The sequence below is a fragment of the Rhododendron vialii genome, chromosome 2a (assembly GCF_030253575.1).
Source record: "Rhododendron vialii isolate Sample 1 chromosome 2a, ASM3025357v1".
NCBI lineage: Eukaryota > Viridiplantae > Streptophyta > Magnoliopsida > Ericales > Ericaceae > Rhododendron > Rhododendron vialii.
Genome location: NC_080558.1, coordinates 12801671 through 12815811, shown reverse-complemented (window position 1 = coordinate 12815811; position 14141 = coordinate 12801671). Strand labels below are relative to the sequence as shown.

General features: G+C 38.0%; 2 protein-coding genes across 7 annotated transcripts in view; both read left to right on the top strand.

Annotated features, from left to right (window-relative positions):
• LOC131316851 (probable hydroxyacylglutathione hydrolase 2, chloroplastic) overlaps window positions 1-14141 on the top strand; it is a 70682-nt gene that overhangs the window by 29804 nt on the left and 26737 nt on the right. The window lies entirely within an intron of this gene.
• Window positions 2838-14141, top strand: part of LOC131316848 (F-box protein SKIP16) — a 31817-nt gene continuing 20513 nt past the window's right edge. Inside the window, exons 1-5 of one of the 6 annotated variants that reach the window (XR_009197303.1) lie at window positions 2838-3166; window positions 6032-6745; window positions 8951-9169; window positions 10070-10173; window positions 12005-12171. Coding sequence is in view for 5 of the 6 variants with exons in the window: in XM_058346325.1 (XP_058202308.1) it covers window positions 2963-3166; window positions 6032-6745; window positions 8951-9169; window positions 10070-10173; window positions 12005-12083 (1320 nt within the window). In the remaining variant the exon portion in view is untranslated. Of the gene's footprint in view, window positions 3167-6031; window positions 6746-8923; window positions 9170-10069; window positions 10174-12004; window positions 12404-14141 lie in introns of those variants that run through there. The other 5 variants (XM_058346325.1, XM_058346326.1, XM_058346327.1 and 2 more) reach the window with 5 other exon arrangements.

Below are 14141 nucleotides of genomic sequence, written 5' to 3'. Positions count from 1 at the left end.
ATCACGTCTCTCTGTCTCTCTTGTGTCTCCGCTGATAAGCCACCACCATCACTACCCCGCCTCCTCCAACCCGAACCACTGCCTCCTCCCAACCTCATTACATACCCCTTGCTCCCGTCGTTGCCGTGCCCACTTGACATCGCTACATTCACCTCCAAACAAACTAAATTAACATTGATAGAATTTTTGGGTTTCAACTATCCGATCAGCAAATGGAGATATATCGAATAACCAGTTCTTTTAAAGATCGAATGGTCAACCAATTTGTCAATTAAAACAGTCACGTTTTCTGATTGATGATAGAATAATCTCAATGATTACCTCCAAGGGGTTGGCCGAGTGGTCTTGACTTGGGATTTTGAGGTTTGCTCCCTCTTAAGGTCTTAGGTTCAATTTCAGTTGCTAACAATTCTTGAGGTCACCTCATCCCTACACATATGCATGTAAAACGGCTGTGGAGGGACTGTAAGAAATAGTCCAAAGTACGCACAAGTTGACTTAGAAAACCTGCATTACCAAAAAAAAACAATAACAATCCAAAACTACTCTTGTACAATCTCAATGATTTGATGAGGTCTAGCTTGAGACGTCCATATTTTTCATCGCTACTGGTGAGAGAGAGGGAGAGAGATTTTTTCCTTTGTGGTCAACGAAATGGCTTCTTAACGAGGTGAATAGCATGCCCGTCAAACTTGAATTGGAGGATACTCCAATAATTAGAGAGGAGCCGAACTATAATATAATAGGATGATGCTATGGTGTTCCCGGTCATTTTGGGGACACCGTAATTTTTGGCATAACTTTACCATTAGAAGCATAACTAAAATCAATTACAAGCATAACAGAATCCAAACAAGGCATAACCAAAGAATATCCAAAAAACCAATCAAGGCGTAACTAAACCCAACCAAGGCATAACAAATAAGTTATGCCTTGCTATGGTTTTGGTTATGCCTTGCTATGGTTCTGTTATGCTTGTAATGAGTTTTGGTTATACTCATAATAATTTTGTTATGCCAAAAGTTACGGTGTCCCCAAAATGACCGGGGACACCGAAGTCATTCCCTAATATAAAAGGGTTATTTGACCGATTGTGATCTCATGACTTGATCGTGTCTTTATTTTGTTGTGAAAATTATAAGAGAAACTGTTCGGATCATCAAAATGAATTACGGTTAATTACATTACTGACAAACATGCAAGAAGACCCCACATTACACGAGGGGATCTTACTCGAAGTTCGCATTTCACCAACTTGGAAGGTCAAGTGAATCAAATTTGAGCACATTAATTGTTTATTTGGAACATAGAAAAAGAAAAGGGAAAAAAGGGTAAAACAATTATTTTCCTTCCTCCATGGTTTTGAAATTTAATTGGAAGAACACCGCGCTTCAGCTAAGGTCGCTCTTAGAGTGGAAAAATGCAGACGTCGCTCAGCTGCTGTTGGATTGTGTTTTGAATGGTCCGGATTCACGGACAATCTGTTCGTGCAAACAAATATCTATTTGTGCGAACAAATTATCCACGAATTCGGACCATTCAAAACACAATCCAACAGCAGCTGTGCAACGTCCGCATTTTTGTGGTATAAGGGCGACTTTAGCTGAAGCGCCCTTATTGGAAGAATGTGCAATCAAAGTTACAAAAAAATTGATATGAATTCGTTTTCAAGTTTTATTTTTACACTTTGCGAATCCCACCAAATAAAAACATACTATATAAAATCAGAAGTAATGGGAGGCACTCCTATCTTAACACTATTAGCTCGAGAAAAATTGCTAGTGTGTCAAAGGGCTCACAAATAAGCAATTTGGATCATAAAGGATGGCAATTTGGATCATAAAGGAAGTTCACATCAAAACTATAACAATTTGCGTCAGCTAGCCTGCTAACCTTTATTCTAATTACGTGGCTCAAAATATTAACTTTCGGAATCACTTATATATCACATATGCTTTCTTTTTGTTGCCAATGTGGGACTCCATAATCTCCCCACCTTGGTGGCAAGGTACCCGTTGCATTGACTCAACAATCTTTTCCTAATGGTACACTTATTTCTGTACATCTTGGTGGCAAGGTCTCCGTTGCATTGGCTGAGCAACCTTTCTCTAATGGTCATGGCATGACACTTAAGTTATACGCTAATTGGTCATAATCTTTTATATGCCGTATATTCTTTCTTTTTGTTGCCGATGCGGTACTCCACAAGAAGTGCCAGAAAGGGTTTTTCCTTTTCCAAAATACGCTAATAAAAATGGAAAGAGGAAATAGTTCATTTCATATAACAAGCTCTGTAACCTTGGAGGATAAAAAATGTTGTTCGAATTCGTTAAATTTTTGACTCAAACACATTTATCTCATAATTGATATACAAAATGCTTTAGATCAAGCAGGTATCTTATCAAGGCGGTTTTTTAAAAATGTTTGGCTCTTTTCTTCTTTACCGAATTCTTATGAAATTCTTATTTATTTATTACTTTTTAATGCATTTAGTGCAATTCTATTTAAAAAGTAATTTTTTATTAAAAAAATTAAAAATTTGACTAAAAATGAAAGGGTACGCAAACTGGCATATACAATTCTTTTAAAAAAGTGATGTTGGCATTCCACAATTAGTCATTGGAGCTTCATTTTTTGTCTTTATCTTATGGGAAATTACCAAATTACTATATTTTATTTTGTTAGTATTTATCCACTTTAAAGGGTATTATATTAATTTTAAATAGGAAAAAGAAAAAAAAATAGAGTGTCAAAATCAAAATTTTTTTTCATCTCTTAAAAATATGACAACCAAACAAGGCATAAAAGACTGTTTGGGAAAGCGCCCAATTTCTTGTTTACATCACACAAATCATTTTCTCTCGCTCTCCGGCCCTCCAGTATAAATTCCACTACTCCGTCCCCAAATCCCAAACTTGACACACACGCAGAGAGAGAGAGAGAGAGAGAGAGAGAGAGAGAGATGGGTTTGGACAGCGTAGGAGCTCTTGCGATCCACGAGATTCTATCAAAACTGGGTCCCGCCGACACGGCCGCGGCCGGCTGCTTAAACAAGAGGTTCCGTGATTGGGCCGCCGACGAGTCCCTCTGGTCCAAATTCTGTTCCGATGAGCTTGACCTTTCTTCCCCTCAGGACCCTCTTGGAAATCCCACACCCACTTTCAAGGTACACCCATTTTCCACCCATATACATATACATACATATATATAGTAGTTTTATGTGTTTTTGGAGAGAGAGAGAGAGAGAGAGAGAGAGAGAGAGAGAGAGAGAGAGAGAGAGAGAGAGAGGGGAATCGCAGATACTTTGATGGGATGAGACGGCCTTGATTAAAATTAAGAGCTTCTTGTGTTTGTGTGTGTGTGTGTGTGTGTGTGTGTGTGTGTGTTTGCATGTGTGTTTGGCGAGAGAGTAATCGTAGATATTTTGATGGGATGAGATTTCAATGCTTAAAATTAAAAGACTCTTCCTTTCTTTCTAGTTTGTTTAGTTGGGAGTTGAGGGAGTTTAAACCAACACTTTGATCCACGGATTACTGAGCTTTGCTTCGGCATTCATTGGGCTTCCCGTTGGTGGGCGGTGGGATTGGGCCCCAAGATTAGTCGAGGTGTGCGTAAGCTGACAGTGCACCGGAGTTATCAAAAAAGAAAAAAAAACTTTGATCAATTCGTTAACAAGTTGGGGATTTTCGGCGTTTAGAGAGGTGTATAGGCTCTCTTTATTGTTCGGTCTTGTTTAATGTCGCAAGGGCTGGAGATGCTCTTGTTAAAAAAAAATGTGTCTTTGTTCTCATTGTCGGGGAAAATTTAATTGCTTATACAACCTTAGATTTGTTTGGGTTCTTAGAAAATGGTGGCATGCAAAGAGAATTCAAAGAAATTATATGCCTTGCATTTTTAAAAATTTTTGGTGTGGTTTTTGAGATAATGAGTGGAGAGAGATAGTCAGAGAAATGAGAGTAATAGTTGGAGATAGGGGTAATTAGTGGAAAGAGAAATGAGAGTAATGATTGAAAGTATGGGTAATGAGTGTTTTTGGAGTTTGAAAAAAATTTCCAAATCACCAACCGAACAAAAAAAAAAAAAAAAAGAACCTGAAACTTCGCTAAAGCGACTAACCCTGGGTAACTAATCCTTAATTGGTTAATTAAGGCTCTGTTTTGATAGAGGCTGGATTTTAAATGAAGGGATCCGATATTCATATTATTCCTCAAAATAGGAGGTTTAAGTATAGGTGGTTGGTAATCCCACCCTCACGTTCAAGGTACATACATTTTCCATCTCTATAGTTGTATGTACGTAGTGTGTATGTATGTACGTACGTACGTGCATATGGGTGTACATATGGGTGTCTGTTCCTGTTGCCCAAAAAATTTTAATTGCTTGTTCGACTGTGGGTTTATTTGGATCCTGATAAAATTGTGGCATACAAAGCAAATTTGATGAAATTAAGGGGAAAATTGTAAAATTTTTCTCAACCGAAGAACCCTAGATTAGTAATCCTCTATTGGTTAACTAAGGCTCCGTTTGGGTAGAGGTTGGATTTAAATCAAGGGATTTTATACTAAATTTTACATGTAAAACAAGAGGTTTAAGTATAGGTGGTGGAAAAACTTGAGTGGAAGATGGATTAGATGTAAAAGAAATGTATTTGGTGTTTTGGGATTCTTGTACAACTGCAAACCTTAACCATCTAAAGATTTGATTAATTTCAAAATACATATATGAGCAATTGATTATAAATTTGAGTTACTCTTGTGATAGTGTCAATTTTATTTTTTCAAGATCTTTATTTATCTGAAATGAGCCTATCTTGGGGAATGGCATCCATTTTTCCTAATTTGGGTAGTCTCTTTTTCCTTTTCTTTTGGGCAAAGTCCACATTGACCCCTTGTGGTTTGGGTCATGTGCGGATACACCCCTTATGGTTTAAAAGTGTGCACATAACAGTCCTGTGGTTTGCGAAGTGTACGCATAACACCCAATTCCATCCATAATAACGTCAAGTATGACGGACATGCATTAAAAGCCCAATATGCTCTCATTTTTTCCCTTGATTCTTCTTCTTCCTTGAATCTAAGTAACCAATTCATCCCCTGCACTAAAAATTGGATCCGAACCTTTGATATCATGGAGTTTGACAAGTACTACATCCATACCAAAATTCAAGTCGATCAAAAAATGAAAATCTCATGTTTGAATCGAATTTATTATGAAGTAATTTCAAATTTAAATTTATTGTTCATTTTAACAAGAATTAGATCACGGAGACACTGAGTTATTGATGTCTGGTCGAGTTGACTTTTACAGTGATGCTCTATTCTATGATTAATATATTATAATGGCTCGGATTGGATTTTGGTTAGATGCAAGAGGCGTGAGATACATATCCGTTAAAATAATTAGAATTGGGTGTTATGTGCACGCTTCAAAAAAACACAGGGGTGTTATGTGCATACTTTTGAACCATAGGGGTGTATCCGCTCATGTCCCAAACCACAAGGGGCCAAAGTGGATTTTGTTCTTTTCTTTTCATAGGTTTTTCCACAATCCACATTCGTTTTTGCCAATCAAACTGTGGATCTCAAATAAATGATCATTCATTTCCTTCTTGTTTCCCAAACCTAAACAAAATTCAATGACTTGTCTCGTAAATTTCCTGTTCCTTGATTTTCCCTCTCTTTTCCTTGCACCTAACTAATTGAAGAACTTAACAGAGTGCGACAATTTTTTTTTGAGAATCAAACATTCCAAAAGCTGCAATCAATAGGATTTCGTTAATCCTCCCTAGCAATTGGTGGTTCAGCAGGGGTTGAAATTTTTGAGAGAAAGCAAGGAGAATGGAAAAGCTCTCATTTCCAGTTTTGTGAAATTACCGCAGAGACATGGAAGTTTTTATCTTTCCTTTCCTCGTTTCTTAACTGCCCAAATATAACTTGAGCAACATTATTGTTTATGCAGCTTTTAAAGGCACTTCTCTCTCTCTCTCTCTCTCTCTCTCTCTCTCTCTCTCTCTCTCTCTCTCTCTCTCCAGGTCACTTATCAAGTATGGCGGGAAGCTTTTGGTATGTATCCTTGGCCCTTAGTTAGACGAGTCAAAAGATGTTGGGGCAGACTTAAAAGCTGGTTGTCAGCTAATTTTCCGGAGGCCTTGGCTACGCTTCGCAAGGGTGCATCTGAGGATGAAATAAAAAGTTTGGAAAAGAGTTTGAAAGTAAAGCTGCCTCTTCCCACTAGGCTTCTCTATCGGTTTTGCAATGGTCAAGACCTGAAGAGGGAGAAAGTTAGTGGTCACCTGCTGGGAAGTCCATTGGGCCTTATAGGTGGCTACTCCTTTTATAACCACCTTGTGAATGTGTACTTGTTACCTCTTCATCTGGTAATCCGCGAAACAAAGAGAATCGTACACCAGCTTGGATTTAGTAGGAAGTATATTATTGTTGCGTCTTCCACTTACGGACAAAAGATTTTCTTCTTCAACTGTGACGATGGTCAACTTTATGTGGGTACCCGGAATCTGGCAAACGATGGCGAAATGATTCCGTGTGTACCAAAGGAACTGATTAGGTTGGTGCCGGATTTCGGAGGTAGTCAGCAACAGGATGCCATGCTGTTATGGCTGGAAGAACATGGTCACCGCTTGCACAGTGGCGTAATTAGACTACGTGAGAAAGGAGAAATCAGAGGCATCAGTCTGTTCCCTGAGAAAGCTCCCCACTGTTCCATTGCCATAACAAATGGTGTTAAGGTAAGGATTAAAGGAAAACATAAACAAGTGCCACACACTGGAATTAATTTCAGTGTTGCATATATCTATAAATACCTTCTTTTAGTTATTACATATTGGCATGTTACCTCGTCTATTGTTATTATCAACATTTCCTCTTGCCGATATAATAATTCCAATCACAGTTATCACAATCATATGATTCACGATTCATGCAAAAAGGATATGAATGTGTAGGTGAATTGAGACTCGGTTGGAATTGTTGACTCATATGACTCTTGATTCGATTTGAAATTTATTTCTCAATTCGATCTTGAATCTATCATATCCTACAACTTTGAAACCCTTCTTACGTCTTTATTTTTTTTAAGAAAATAAAAAATATAGTTGCATAGTGCTTAGCACAAATATATACAATACCCATGCAATATATGTTGATTTTTTGGTGATGTGATCATTTTAAATGATTACCTGTTGCTAATGGGGAGAGATCTTTCATTAGGGTTTGATGCTCCTCAATGGATATCCCCAGAATAATAGCTTGCTTGTGGAACCCTTTGTTTGGTACTTTAATTGGGGTATTCTTGTACAGCTTGGCCCTTTCTCTGGCGCACTGCCATCGAATGTACTAGTCCTCCTCGGATCCAGTTCTTAAAACAGTTTGTTAGAATTTTCCCTCAACATTATCAAAATACATTTTCTAAAGATGTTTAAGGTTTGTTACTCATGAATTATTTATTGCTATTTTGATAAACGAAAGTTAGCCTTATATGATATTAGTCAAATCAGATGGGCTCTATGTTTTTTAAAGACTTACTTTTCTTGAACAATAGCTATACAACACATTAGAAATCTTGTTGAATATAATTATAACTTATATGAACGCATGTCTTCTGAGTTCTTGTTTCCTCTAATCTATAAATCATCGCAAAATCTATGATGTTATGCAAGATCATAAATGACAGCATGGCTCAAAGCCTCGATATAAGACTGGCTAAGTTTGGCCTAACTTTATTATTGGATTATCTTTGACAGAATTTTCTTCTTATATGAACTTTGGTTAGTTTTGTGTTGATTTTTTCTTTTTGGATCACTAATTCGTCTCAATGACAGGAATCTACAAGGTTACAAATTATGGCAAAAAACTTTACAATTTCTCTAAGGACAGAAATAATTCATATCAATTTGAACTTTTTTCAAATGTGTTTCATATTTTTTTCAAACTCCTCTCTTGGATGGATAAATCATTCAAAGCAACTTGACGCAATACTGACAAAAGTGTATAGAAGACAATAAAAACTATGAAAAATGATCCAAGAATAAATTTAGGCCAGAACCTAGCCTAAGCGTCTTAAAAATGATAATCATTTGAAATGAGCCTTTTTTGATTTGAGCAGAAACTTTTTGTATACAACTTATTTTGAATGTGCCCGTTTCTGTGAGACCCTACATAAAATTCTTGAACTTGTTGATCTTGTGATGATTATAATTTCATATATGGATTATGTCATCTGATATTTGAGTTTTTATTGCCATTATTTAGAAACGTAAATCACGGCGGGACTGTGACCCACATTTGATTGCAATAAAAGCAAGTGTCTTGTCTTTTAGACCATGTAATCATCAATTTATCTTTTGAGACAACAATTTTATTGATTAGGACCTAAATCTGTTTTTTTTCGTAAGTGTAATTTGTAAAGGGCTTTTTACCACTAGGTACAAAAAATAAAAAGTAATTCGGACCAAGTCACCTCCAATTAATGAAACACTGACACCATATGAAAGTGCCAAAATCCTAAAGTACCCTATGAAAGTGCCTAAACCCTAAGGTACCTTGTGAGAGTGCCTAAACGGCTAAAACCCTATGATAGAAAAGTGCACCCTAAAACCCCTATGGAAGTGCTTAAACCTAAACCCTAGGGCTCTATCCTATACCCTAAAACCCTAGGGTACCCTGTGGTGGCACTTCCATTATTGGTAAATGTATTTTTGTAAAAAGTGGACCTAGTGGTAATTAAGTATTCCATCTTAATGGGAATTAATTTGTGGTTTTCTGTAACTAGTGGTAAAAAGCCTATTAGTAAATGATGACCCAATCAAAGTGATTCACTGCTCACAAATACAATTTTGATTTTCAATTCGATTCACAATTTGACAATCTTGCTTTCAATTACTTCTTTGTTTGCTGATGTTATATAGAATCTAAGATGAGATAATTTAGTGAAGGTCCGTGCTTCAGCTGTGCTTGTCCCGGAATTCAGCAACCTTCAAGATGAATCTGAGAAGTTTTACTTTTCTTATTCGATGCGTATGTCCCTTTTGCCCGAAGGATGCTGTATTTATGGAATGTCCTTTGCTTCTTGCCAACTGTATCGGAGACACTTGATCTTCCGTGATAATGATATTGTCGTGAATGATGTAAATGGAGAAGCCGTTATAGGAAAGGTACACTGTTTTCATGGTTTAAATTTCTGTACTGAATTTAAGAAGATTCAAATATATTTGCTTTCTTTTTTTCATGTCTTTTGAGTGAAATTTTAATATGCATGGATGAACTGGATAGAACAATTACTCATTTGTGTTGTCTACTTGAAGTGGGTTTGTGCGGTGAGGCAATGTAATAGATTATGGTGGAAATAAGGTAAAAGGGCCCAATAGGACCGTAAGCGCATACCACTGTTTCTGTTGTCCAACCTGCAATAGTTCAGTAGGATACTTCTGTATATGGTATATCTCAATGTTACGACTGTAATATGGGTCCTTACTTAAGGAGGGACTTTTGGGGGTTTCTGTTTGATGGCATACCAGCAGATATGCGTGCACATTGTTGTATGATTCAAATCGAGCGAAGAAACTTGGAAAGAGATAGAGCACAATCAAAGTGATGCAAAACTTTAACGGGGGAACACAATCAAAGAAAGTGCAGAAGTAGGACATACATATCAGTAATAGATTTGCAGGACAGCTATGCCTGATGGCAGATTAGAAAGGAGAGTCGAGGAGTATAGCCCAACTCTCATCCAAATCCTTGATTTGATAGAAATTTTTGGCATACATACTTGGGTTTGAGGCCTTTCTGTTTTATTTGTGGCCCACTTTTTGCATGTGGGTGGCCTTATGGTGGTGCCTTATTTTTTTCTTGTGGGGAAAAAACCCAAGACCAACATACAAATGTATTTCTTTGACTTTCTTTTGAAGTGCTCAAATCAGAAACTTCCTACAAATGTTTTTCAATGTTGGAATGTCTCTAATTTCCTTTCATTGATAAGCAACTTACAGCTTGTGTTTTTTCATATGCTTACTAATTTACTATGTTAAATGACTTCTTAGTTTGCTTATTTGCAGTTTCCGCTCTTGCATCCTGGCGAGGAAGAGTTTGTATATGAGAGTTGCACACCGTTATCTTCTTCAGGCTCTGTGGAGGGTTGTTTCACATTTGTCCCTGGCAGGTATGCCTCGACCTGTTACTTGAATAAATTTATATTTTTGAAACAACCTTAACCCTGGCCTCCGGTTGATGATTCTACGTAAGTCATCAAGCCTTTCCTTTGTTCTTACTGTTTTGGCTCATGGCTGTGGATTGCCATCAGTGCTTTTTCATCAATGGAATTATACTTTGTAGGATGGAACCATTTGATTACGTGATAATAACTCACCAAGTGTTCACCTATTCTCATGGCTCCTCTTTTCTTCTTCTTCTTCTTCTTCTTGTTTTTTTTTTTTTTATCACTTTCTGATGGCTCCTGATCCATTACATTTGGCATCCTTTCCCATGGCTCCTCTTTTCTTCTTCTTCTTCTTCTTCTTTTTTTAAACCTGATCCATTACATTTGTCATCCTTATTCTTTTCCAACTATGCTTGGAGAATTAATGTAGAGAATAACTAAACCGAGATATTAAACAGAATCGTGCTTCATATTTCAGCTTATTAGCGTGAACCAATCATCTATTAGTGGCAGCAGGCTTAGATTTTTATAAAGCCTTCTAATTCAATTGAACAGAATGGTGCCTTCAACCAAAACCTCATTTGCCTAGAGGGCCTGTAAAGTTGTGAGGATAGGTAGGCCTCTGCATGGTTGAAGTTAAATCCAAATGCTACAAGCATTGCCCTTGCAGAGCAAATTTTGGTAAGAATTAGGAAACAAACCCATCTACATCTATGGTATGCATGTTCGTGTTTGTGTATGCAGGGTAATATTTTGAAATTAGTACTTTTATGTTATATTTAGTCACTATGTATCATAGACCATCCATGTAGTGATATGGAACTAAATTGGTTCCCTGAAGAGGAGTATTAGGCTTCAAAAGTTGTGCAGTCGGAGAATACAATGATAAGGTGCTTTCTATTTAATCTAAGTTAGGTTATAAATGTAGTTGTTTCGGCTTGCTTTTGGTGTTGAGCTTTGCCTGGGATCAGACTAGGTGGAGCATACATTTAGAGGGCCTCAACTCTCAAGCCTTGCAAAAGTTGCTACGCAGCAATGTAATGATTTTTACAACATAGTACATAGTGCTCCTTGGATGAGTTATTCATACCCGCTCCTACGTCCCGGAGAATATATATCACACATGAAGCTTGTCCTTGTCTTGGACCCACACACCCAGTCACGCAAACATGTACCCACGTGCATTTACTTGTTTGATTTTGCTGCCCTGGTGTTGTTTTAGTCAGTTTTCTTTGCATGTTTCTGTAACCTTCTATGTAGCTTCTTCGATCAGTTATTCTTTTGTTTTGCTGTTTTACCTTTTTTTCTCATTTCCATAGAATGTAGGACGAGGACCGCTGCCCAAGCACCCAACTGACACTACTAATTAAGAAAAAGTCATATAAAAACCAGACAACGTTCGTCTTTCTTTCAGTACATGACATAGACAAGGTATTTCAAATTGGATGATTGAGTCACTCCGTTAGTGAAATTCTTATGGTCAATGAAATACGGGCCTACTCTGCTCAAGATTATGCGTTGCGACTGCAGACAAATTTGCACCTTACTCACTACAAACCTTTGAGGGTGTGGATTAGAATTTTGCCTGGTTTATGCAATCTGTTAACTGGCCTCAGAATCGTAGTGGGTTTGGAAGCCAATCTTAAGCATTAGCCGAATATATGCCTGAAGCATTTGACTTCTTGGAGTTTGATTGGTTTCATATGGTTTTCTCAGGGAATTGTGATAGAAAATCGGGGTTTTTTTTTTTGTGTTTTTAATTTCTATGAAGGTGGCATGTCCATTTATCTTCTTGTTGCACTGACAAGACTTTTTTCTTCGTTTGGTTTTCTAGATCGGCAGATCCCAAAGGCGACCCTTTTGATGTTGAGCTGGCCCGTTTCCCACTTCAATTACCAGACTACATTTTCTAATGCAACTCTTGTGCATGGTTGATCTAGTTAAAATCCGGTTGATCTAGTTAAAATCCGATTGATTGAATCAATCATTTGTCATCCGGTGGTACGTGTCATGTCTCTGTATTTGTTTCTGTGCTCTACTTATTGCTGAATGCAGCACCATGAAATAAGTTCCAAAGAGTGATTCCTTGGCGTCTCTCTTTTGTAAATATGTTACTTCTTGTTCTATAGCTGGGGGAAAAAATGAGGGTTTGGTAAATAGTTGCAGGGTTCTTGATTGCGACTCTTGAGTGGTATTGATACTAACATTATTCGTATGAGGCTGTTTCTGGTTATGAGCTTTACCATGCACCTGGAGAGGTTGTTTGTTGTTTTTCAACTCATGATGGCTTGAATTCTGTTTTATTTACTCACCTGGAAAAGTGTGAACATTACCCACTTTGTGTGGAGCTCATATAGACTGGTTTGTTTGATTTTCCTGTGGAAAATCTAACTCAACTGAATTTATGTAAATGCCACGACCAGACTGAGTATAGAATTCCCCGACCCACGGAATCATGGATCTGGATGTGACAATGGCATTCCAGACATTTTAACCTTAAGATGCATAGTACTTATGAAGAAGACAAGTTCAATTAAGATGTAAATGCCGAAGTTAATAAATGCATGAGACACATGGCAATTGTTGGCTAGGTGACGACAACACTGAGCACCACGATGTTGTTGGCATCATCATTGACGCTAGTTCAGTTGTGATGATGCCTAGTTCAGTGCACAACATTCGGTGTCTGATCATCGTCCATTGATCATTTTGTGTCTGATCGAATGATGTTCGGATAAGGGTGTCTGAAGGATAAAACATCAAAGCAATTGGCATTGGCATGATGACTGCTTGATCGTGGAGAAAACATCATAGGTGTTAGTCGGAAAGGAGTTTATTGGCTAATAAGAAGTTTCTCTTCTGGGGCAAGTAGCCACCAACTGGTAGGGCATGCACCCTCGATGGTATTACTCTGGGTCACATCAGTCAATCAGAGAAAAGTTTTTTTTTTTTTTTAATGACTGACAGACATTTGAGTATAACTAAAGTTGCTCGCAAACATATGACTGGTAATGACTCACAGTCACGGTCAGTCGACTTGTAGGCTGCCTACCTTGGTCTATAATGCATATGGCAAGGGAATCTGAATTCCAACTCTGTGACAAGCTTAGACTCTTGCTCTCTATTTCGCTGCTGCCAAACTTTGTACACCCTTAGAGCTTTGCTTTCCTTGCTCAACTGGTGTTGCTCAATCAAATTATCTTGCTCCGTTGCTGAGTTAGTCATTGAAGGGCATTTAGGTTAAATGGCATGGGCCAGCTTTCCTCTGATGGGCTCTTGCTTTTGAAGGGCATTTAGGATTACCCTGCTAATCGGTAGACGCTCAGAAAAAGACCCCCAACAACAGACAACGTTGAAAACTTGCTGAGCAAAAAAGCTCTTAGAGTGGTGGTCCGTAGTGGTTCTAATACCAACTTTTGGCTTGAGAATTGGTTAGGTCAGGGAACTCTTCGTTTTTTGGTCAAGGGTCCTCTAACCCTTCAAGATTGTGAGTTAAAAGTGAGAGACCTGTGGGTTGAGGGAGATTGGGATCTTGATAGAACTTTAATCATCCCTCCCAACATTAAAAACATGATTTTTAGTCATCCTGCTAGGTGGTTCAATGATGAACCCGATGGAGTTTGTTGGAACTCATCCTTGGGTCTCTTCAGTGGTTAGGAGGCTCATCTTCTTTGTATGAGTGGGGATAGTCTTCCTCCTTTCGATGATTGGAAATGGATTTGGAAGATCCCCGCAAACCCCCGTGTCACTCACTTCAGGTGGCTCGTAGCACATGGCAGACTTGCTACCAAGCATAATTTTTGTACTCGTAGTATCACTCCTGATCCTTTTTGTTTGCACTGCCCTAATAAGATTGAGGATGCCTTGCTTGTTATTAGGGACTGCCCCAGAGCGAGAGACATGTGGTCTATTCTCATTGATGATAATCTCACATCCACTTTCTTTGATAATTCCATCCCATTCCCGACTTG